This window comes from Cebus imitator, unplaced genomic scaffold (genome assembly GCF_001604975.1).
Source record: "Cebus imitator isolate Cc_AM_T3 unplaced genomic scaffold, Cebus_imitator-1.0 Scaffold486, whole genome shotgun sequence".
In the NCBI taxonomy this organism is placed as follows: domain Eukaryota; kingdom Metazoa; phylum Chordata; class Mammalia; order Primates; family Cebidae; genus Cebus; species Cebus imitator.
The window spans coordinates 2001043-2009900 of record NW_016107801.1 but is presented as its reverse complement, the minus strand read 5'-3'; the positions used below and the strand labels follow the sequence as shown (position 1 = coordinate 2009900).

Below are 8858 nucleotides of genomic sequence, written 5' to 3'. Positions count from 1 at the left end.
GTGTGGAAGCTGGGAGGGAGCCACTGGCCCAGGAAGTAGCTATAGGTCCTGTCCCGAGGCTGCTTCCAACAGATGTCTCAGACAAGGAAAGTGACCTGCCCAAGGTCACACAGCTAGGCAGAGAGGCCTGTTAAAGGTGGGCCTCCCCTCAGCAGCCTCTTCCCTGCCCTGCTTTGCTGTGGATTAGTGGGAAGCGGCCTTTGCAGCCTTGGCTGGGAGTTGGGGTCTAGCCTGGCTGCTGCGGGGGGCTCCCCTCCTGGAGTAGACCCCACGCTTTCCTCGCTAGGGCTGCAGGCCCAGTTCCTTTATTTTGTTAAAAGGGTGAACACAGTTTGCAGCTGGGAACTGCCTATTCCCAGAGGTTGGGCTGGGGCGGGAGAAAGTGGCCAGGCCGGGTTGTTTGCCTTGGCTTTTTTTGGGGTTGGGGTAGAGTTTCACTCTTGTTTCCCAGGCTGGGATGCAATGGCGTGATATTAGCTCACTGCAGCCTCCACCTCCTGGGTTCAAGCAATTCTGTCTCCGCCTCCTGAGTAGCTGGGACTACAGGTGTGTGCCACCACACCTGGCTAATTTTTTTGTATTTTTTGGTAGAGACGGGCTTTTGCCATGTTGGCCAGGCTGGTCTCGAACTCCTGGCTCAGGTGATCCGCCTGCTTTGGCCTCCCAAAGTGCTGGGATTACAGGCGGGAGCCTCTGCAGCCTGGGCTGCCCTGGCTTTTGAAGTCTGGGATGTTCCCTGTGGTGCCCAGCAGGCTTGCGGAGGCACAGCCAGGTCTTCCTCACGCAGCCAGATGCCGCCGGATCAGAGCGCAAAGATATGCTTACATTACTTGGCTGCCTCCAGCTCTGTCTTCTCGATCCTCCCTGAAGTCTTCTGTGGGGGGTGTCCTTCACACAAGGGTCAGGGACTAGGCCTGAGGTCGCCCGGTGGGTTGTGTGCTCTCCTGCAGCCCGTGGCCGCCTCCTCCTCTGGCGGGTCTTGGCTGGTGTCTGTGCAGCACTTTGGGCTGCCTGAGCTGGGGCTGCGGCTGGACAGCGATGCGACCTCTCCGGAGCCGGGGACACACGTTGCTGAGGCCCCATCATGCTCTCTTCCTGTGCCCTAGCTGGTGGCAGGGCTGACTGCTGCCTCTTGGTCCCAGGGTGCAGGTTTGCAGCCAACACAGAGGCCCAGCCACTGGGGGTTTGGCCCCCTCCAGGTGGGGACCCTGGCCTAGCGCAGGAAGGACCTTCTCCCCGTGCGGAAGAAGGACTCGATCTGCTCCAGGGACCGTCCCTTGGTCTCGGGCACACAGCAGCCTGTGAACACCAGGCTCACCAAGCAGATGGCCGCGAAGAAGAAGAAAGGCACCTGCAGGCCGAAGGCGCTCTGCGGGTGGAGAGGGGGCCGGGTCACAGGGAGAAGCTGCAGAGTCCTCCCAGCCCAGGAGCTCGTGGGCCCTGCGGGTAGCGGCCAGCCGTGTGGGGCCTTTATCTGGTCCTTGCTGCGTTCAGAGACTGCTCCCCGACCCTCCTCTGGGGCTCCCCCACTGCCTCCAGGAGAAAACCGAAGGCCTTAGCACCCTGTTTGTGGCCCTTGAAGTCTGCACCTGCTCTGCTCCTCAGCCTTCCTCAGGGGCTGGGCCTCAGCTCAGGTCCCCCCTCCACACCCCCCACCCAGCACTAGTGTCCCAGCAGATCCACGCCGCAGCCTGCTGGAGGCCCGCCCCTCAGCCTGGTGGGCACACAGGTTCTTCTTGCACCCCCTAGGCTGATGGACTCACCCTGGGTTGCCTGCCCTTCCCCCACCCCACTGCTCTGACCACTGCGGGGACAGGTTAGGCACTGGCCCAGGCTGCCCTAGTCTGCTTCTCCCTCATGGGAACTTACCCTGGGCCTCATGGGTTCTGGCTGGTTTCAGGGCCCGTAGGTTTGAACCAGGAGGCAGGCGGAGTGGGTGGGGGGAGTGTGGGAGGAGGAGGTGGGAAGGGGTGGTGCTGAGACTCCCCCCCCAACAGGGTGGGAGATGCAGCATGGTGGGGAGGTGGCTTCCTGGGCTCCTGGCAGGGTTCTGGCCGTGTCCTGCCCTGGCCTGGGAGGTGACCTGATTTCCCAGAACAGTTCCCTCAGCCTGTTCCCGTTTCTAGTAATGAAGGAGGCTTTGCCGGACTTCACTTGACCACTCTGGGGCCTCTGAGTTGAGAGGGCATGTGCTCATCTCCTAGGTCACTGAGAGTTAGTGCCCTGACATGGCAGGCCTTGGCACAGCCCCTGGCACTGAGAAGGGTCCTGGCCAGCCAGAGAGGGCCTGGGGGCCTGGGGCTGAGCACTCACCACCACTGGCAGGAAGGACTTGGTGAGGACGAAGGCAGTGAGCCAGCTGGCCAGCACGCAGAGCCCTGAGGCCACGCCACGGGCTCGTAGGGGCAGGACCTCAGACATGAGCAGCCAGGTGATGGGGCCCCAGCCCATGGCATAGCCTGCTCAGAAGGGGAGGCAGGCTCAGGCCCTGTGGAGTGGCTAGAGCAGCGTGTCTGTCCCCACTGAACCGCTGGAGACCCTCCTCTCCAGCCACCCCAGACACATCACCCACCCCTTAATGCTCAAGGTAGCCTGCCCCTCTGTGCCACCGCCACACCTACCCATGATGAAGAGCATGGTGGCCAGCAGGGGTACCAGAGTGAGGTAACTGGTGGGTGCTGCCAGGGGCTGCGCCAAGTCCCCCCAGGACACGCTTTCCAGGCCCGCTGTGCTGTTGGGGCTCACAGGCCTGGGGCCAAAGTGGATGTACAACCCCAGAGTCAGGTTGGCAGCAAACATGATGGCCGCTGTGGACAGACAGGTGGCCCTCGTGGGGCCAGGACCCTCTGAGCCAGCTGCTTCTCTGGGAGCTCCTTCTGCAGAGCCCCTTGGCACCTGCGTGGCACAGCTCTCGTCTGGGACTGGAGACCCCGCGCAGGGCAGGGAACTCTGTCTCTAGCCGCTTGTCAGGTACCCACCATGGAGTGTCACAGTGACCTTTCTGGAGCCACCGGCCTGAGGCAGGCCCCTGCTGATGCTGGGAAGGCAGCTGCCCCTCCGCTCCCAGCCACATAGCCCCATCCCAAGGCAGGCCTGGGGGAACCGAGCAGGGTCACTGGCTGCACACCCAGGCCAGCCCCGATCCATGCAGGGGCAGGAGGGCTGCCTGCAGGGTGCTCACCTGAGACAAACAGCAGCACCTTACGGCCAGCGAGGTCCATGGTGAGGGCAGCGATCAGCACAGACAGGAGCCGCATGGCTCCAACAATGGCTGCGTCATCCTTAGGGGGCTGTGGGGAGGGAAGCCATCAGGGCTGAGGGACCTGCCTGTTGTTCCTGTCCCCCTCTAGGACCTAGCTTGTCCCCGCAGGCACTGCAGGGGCTCAGGCCTGTGGTTCAGGGCAGCACTGAGTGGCCTAGCACCTGCAGTGTGCTCGGCATCTCTTCTGCACATCACTCGAGCCCGCGGGGCCTCCTCGGCAGGGACACATCTGCTCTGCCCATCAGTATGCCCAGCTGGCACAGAATCCAGGCGTGATGATGAGTTGCCAAACCGTGCTGTTATTAATCTTCAAATCTCATCTCACTTTGAGCATCGGGCAGGTCTATGGAGGCAGGCTGCTATCTTCGTCTTGCAGAGGAGGAAGTTGAGGTTCAGAGGGGAAGTGACTTCCCTTGTCAAGTGGCTGATGCCATATTGCTGTGAACCTGGGCTCTATAGCTTCAGAGGGTCCACGTTTCTATAAAGCTGGCTTCCTTTGTAATCCCATGTATTCAATTTCAAAAATTTCTATATGTTTTTAGAAAAGGGGTCTCACTCTGTCACTAGGCTGGAGTGCAGTGGTGCGATGGTGGCTCCCTGCAGCCTCAAACTCCTGGGCTTAAGTGACCCTCCCGCCTCGGCCTCCCAAAGTGTTGGGAGTATAGGCTTTAGCCACCATGTTTGGCCAGCATTTTATTTTAAAACATTGAAGCTTTTCTTAAAAACATTCTGAGAACAGGTGAAGGCACAAGAAATGTCTCCAAATGGCCCAGATCTCAGATTGTGCTGTGGCATCCCTGACGCCTGGCACAGAGCAGGTGTGGGTAAGGGCAGGGGGTGGGTAAGCTCAGGAGCAGGCTGTCTCCCAAGCTGGGCATGCCCTGCCAGCTTCTGGGGGACTCTGTGGGTTGGGCGCCAGCCAGGGCTGGGTTCTTACCAGCAGGACAGCAGTACTGTCGAAGATGGACTGCAGGTAGACCAGGATGGGTGTGATGCCGGTCAGCTGCTGCAGGAAGCGCATCAGCAAGGCCACGGCGATGGGCCGGCACATGTGGGGGGCCCGTGCCTCAGCCCACGACACTCGGCTGCTCTGAAACACAAGGCTGCCGCTGAAGGCGTTGGGCCAGCCTCTCCAGCAGGATGGCCACCCTGCCCTGACCACCAGGGGCTGGGTGGGAGACCCCCTTTTTCCCTCCTCCAGGAAAGAACCAGTCTACCAGGCCACCCAGGCTGTGGGGACAGCCTCCCACCCCCACCCAGGCACTTGGATTAGTGGGAACGACTGTGGGCCCATCGTCCAGGAAAAGCCCCCACAACCGAACGGAGCTGAGTGTCGGAGGCGGGCCTGCCAGGCTCGGGCGTGCCCCTCCCGCACCTGTCTCCTGACGTTGTCCTGGATCTGCTCGAACTCCCAGTGGACGTCGGCATCCACCCCGCGTAGCCAGGCCAGCGCCTGCAGGGCCTCCTCGTCCCTGCCCCGAGAGAGCAGGAAGCGTGGCGAGTTGGGCATGAAGCTGAGCAGCAGGATCATGACGAGCACAGGCGCCTCCCCGGCCACAGCCAGCCAGCGCCACGGCAGCAAGAGGCCTGCGGGTGAGGGGCAGGTGAGGGGCGGGTGAGGGGCCGGGTGCAGGCCTGGTAGAGCCCCTTCCCTCTGGAGCCTCTGAATAACCTCGTCTGCCCTTCAAGGTCTAGTCCAAGGGCCACCTCCTACAGGAGGCCTACCCCGATTGCTCCAGGCAGGGTGGGGCTGCAGGGATTGCTCAACCCCTGGCACATAGTGGGAAGTCCTTGGAAAGTCTTAGAGTCAGGGCAGGATGAGGAAGGGGTGGACTGGGCAGGCAAGGCCTTGGGCCCCCGCCTCAGACCTCCACGCCCCCTCAACTGATTTCTTTTCTATCTGGACTTCCCATCCGAGATGGCATTTGATGGAAGCTTTCTGCCGTTAAGAGATGGTCTGGTGACTGTGGCTGCCCTGGCTGCCCAGCTAGGGTCTGGGCCTGTGGCTAGAGGGGCAGCCCCTGCCTAAAAGTCCGTGGCCAGGTGCTGGCCTAGTGGGGCCGGGAGGCCAGATCTCTTGCCTGTCAGCCCAGGATCTGTTCTGGGGCAAATTCATTCCCTTTCCACCCACGTCTCCCTCGGCAGCACCCACCACTCCCGCCAGCCTGCACACAGGAGTGCAGGGCCATACTTGCCAAGGGTGTAGAGGGACAGGGATCCGAACACTGCCATGAGCTGGGGTGTGGCCCCCAGAGCCCCACGGACACCTGGGGGAGCAATCTCAGACACGTACACCTGTAAGACACACGCATCCCACCAGGTTTTGCTAAGAATGCAGGTTCCCAGGCCTGGCCGAGATGGGAGAGGCAGCCCCTGGGAATCCCAGAAAGTGGGAAGTAGAGGCTTTCTGGTGGGGCTGTGTCTTGGTCATGACTCACTGCAGGATCTCAGGCAGCCTGTCTGATCTCCCTCTGTCCTCAGTTTCCCTGTGAGGTGGGTCAAGCACTCAGCTCTGAAATGGGCAGCATTATGCTGGGAAGGAGGCCCACGGGCTCCCAGGCTCTAGGGCTCAGCAGGTGACTCTGTTCCTCCCAGTGAGTTTTGCCCCCTCTGCTGGGCTCATCAGGCCCCATGTGGAGCACCAGATAATCAGAAGGTTGGTTCGGTGGCTCATGCCTGTAATCCCAGCACTTTGGGAGACCGAGGAGGGTGGATTGCCTGAGGTCAGGAGTTCGACACCAGCCTGGCCAATGTGGTGAAGCCCCATCTCTACTAAAAATACAAAAATTAGCCAGGTGTGGTGGTGCATGCCTGTAATCCCAGCTACTCAGGAGGCTGGGGCAGGAGAATTGCTTGAGCCCGGGAGATGGAGGTTGAAGTGAGCTGAGATTATGCCACTGCACTCCAGCCTGGCTGACAGATCGACTCTTGAAAAAAAAGACGGTCCCAGGGAGGAGCAGAGCAGGGACTTCCCTCTCCTACCCATTGCTCAATGTGGATTTTCTCCAATTGGGTAATACATGTGGTCAAGAAATGGGGTAGCAAGCTTGGAAAATCCAGAGTGAGGGCAACTGGGGACCTGAAGACAATCTCTCCCAAATCAGTTGCCCTGCTGAGGGTGAGCTGTGGCACCCTGGGCAGCGGCAGGGAAGGCAAACAATTCTCATTGCCCAGAAGGCATGGAGGCCAAAAGACCTCAGATGGAGGCCCGGCACCAATAAGGAGGCACTGGGGTGCCTGGGTGGGAAGGCCTGGGCTTACCGGGATGCAGGCAGCTGTAAGCCCCCCGGCAAAGCCCGTCAGCGTCCTTCCGAGCAGCAGCATCCAGAGGCCGTGGGCACCTGCCATGAGCGCGTAGCCGGCCGCCGATGGCACCGCCGAGAACATGATGCTCAGCTTCCGGCCCAGGAGGTCATTGAGGATCATGGCACTCAGGCCCCCTGCTGCTGCTCCCAGGGTGAACACGGACTGCAGGGGAAGGGGGTGCAGGGCAGGTCTGTCTGGGCACTGGGACCACACTCTCACCAGAGTCCAGGGATGGCTTCTTCCCTAGGCCGACCCCAGGAGCACATGGGCCAGTTACCGCAGGGAGCCTCCTGTCTTCAAGGGGCAGCCATTTGTTAGCGATGCCCAAATGGGGAGTCCTGCTCTACGGAATAGGCAGTGCCGCATATCCACCATGGTGCTGTCCAGCCTGAGGTTTACGTGTCTAATATTTTCATCCAGGAGAATTCTGTGACTTGAAGGCTCATGGCTTTAAGACTTGGAGATTCTTAAGTTCCCTGTAGAGCAGCAACTGGTATCCACCCTGGACTCTGCTAACTAGTAGTGGGACCTGGGCACATTGCCCAACCTGTCTGAGCCTCAGTTTCTTCAGTTGCCTTACAGGGAGAGCACAAGTTCTACCTCAAGGGATTGGCCCTGGGAGTCGGTGAACGCTCAGTGCCCAACACATGCCTGGCACATAGGAAGTGCTCAGTAAACCCTGGGAATTGCTATATTTGCCACTATGTTGTAACTCCACATTTGACGCTACTGAGATTGTAATTCTAGACTCTGGGACTTGGGATCTTCCTCTCCATCTGCCCACAATGTGTCCTGTGGGCCCTCCATGCCCAGGCCAGTGCCTCTCCCCACTGACACCTGATACCCTTGCCCCCATCCAGCCAGTTGTAGGTGTGGGGACCAGGGGAAGCCTTAACCCCACCCAGCAGACCCTGACAGACACCTCCCCACCTGCTCCTTCCCTCACCCTCTCCACCGGCTTTCACTTCCTCATTTCAGAGAAATCCTGTGGCGTTAAGCCACCCACCAGCAGCCTGGATGGCTGGGGGAGGGGGGACAAGGGCCCTGGAGGGGTTTCCAAGGTGGAGAATTTGGGAGGTCCCTAGCTGGAGACAAGGTTCAGCAGGTCCCTGCTCCCTGAGCCCGCCCTCCTCCAGAGGATGGTCCTTACCCCGAACCAGGATGCCTGGGATTTGGTCAGATGCAGGTCAGGATCCAGGGAGTGCTCCAGGGCTGGGATGACCGGGGACGTGTAGACCAGGGCATACCCAAAGCTGAAGTTGCCGAGCACGGCCGCGAAGGTGGCCAGGAACACCCTTTTGTTCTGCAGGGCCCTGGCGATGGTGGCAGACAAAAGGACCAGGGTGTCTGAGTCCGTCCTTCCGGGACCATTGCCTTTTCCGAACCCAGTGGCTGTCCAGCTCAGCGGGCAGTGCTGGGGAGGCCTGGGTCCAAGGCCATTCGGGTTCCCAGGGCCTGCGCCCCAGCTCCCTGGGAAATTCCCAGAGCGTTGTTAGCCCATGGCCCTGGCTGGGCCTCTGGTGCTGGGGCCTTTTCTCCGGAAGAGGAGGCTCTGGTTCTGCCCCCAAGTCTGCGGCGGAAGTCTTGCCGGTGACCTCAGCCAGGCCTCAGTCTCCCTGTCTGTGCCAGTGGGGGGCTGGGCCCGGCACTCCCGCGGGTCGTTCCTTCCCTTAGGGGGACCAGTTCCTTAAATAGGAGTAGCGTGTCTGGGACAGGAGGGAGCCAGGTGGCCCCTCGGTGGCCACTAGGTCAGAGAAGGCCCAGGGCGGGGGCCTGCCCGGCTGGAGGGAACCCCCGCCACCCCCGAGCCCCACCCGCAGCCCCCAGGCCAGCAACGCTCACCCGACTCGCGCCCTGTCCCCCGGCGACGGTGGCGGCCTCTCGGGGAAGGTGTCGTAGTCCGGACCCTCGGCTCCCAGCAGCGGCTCCTGCATGGCCGGGTCTGTCTCGGGGCGAGCGGAGGGCGCCCAGACAGCAGCAGCCGCACGGGGTCCGCAGCCCCGGGACACCGGCCAGGCTCCGCCCCTTGGCCGCGATTGGCTGCGGGGCGGCCCTGCGGATCCGCACCGGCCAATGGGGAGGCCGCACGCTGTGCGGATGCTCGGCTGCGGACCCGGCTTTCGCGGGCGCGGCCGGCGCCTCGTGCGCCCCCCAAGGCCCCGCCCCCGAGACAGGCTGGGGGTCCCCGGGCGGAGCCCCTGCCGGAGCGTTCCAGGCCCAGGCGGAGCCCCGGAGGCGGCACACCCCGCCCGGCTCTTGCAGGCGTGGCTGCGGCATTGAGCGCAGCCCC

The 8858-nt window shown here is 61.8% G+C and overlaps 1 protein-coding gene across 2 annotated transcripts; it reads right to left on the bottom strand.

Annotated features, from left to right (window-relative positions):
• Positions 1–291: 291 nt before the first annotated feature.
• Positions 292–8600, bottom strand: SLC2A6 (solute carrier family 2 member 6). Of its 2 annotated transcripts, none has more exons than XM_017513125.2 (10): positions 8411–8600; positions 7719–7881; positions 6524–6730; positions 5458–5557; positions 4638–4849; positions 4200–4352; positions 3182–3290; positions 2622–2807; positions 2314–2459; positions 292–1369 (listed from the first exon to the last, which is right to left on the bottom strand). In XM_017513125.2, the coding sequence occupies exons 1-10, from the start codon at positions 8500–8502 to the stop codon at positions 1214–1216; spliced, it is 1524 nt and encodes a 507-aa protein (XP_017368614.1). In that variant the 5' UTR covers positions 8503–8600; the 3' UTR covers positions 292–1213. The 2 variants fall into 2 exon arrangements, with proteins under 2 accessions (XP_017368614.1, XP_017368612.1); XM_017513123.2 differs by having other exon boundaries at positions 6524–6811; positions 8411–8586.
• Positions 8601–8858: the final 258 nt, after the last annotated feature.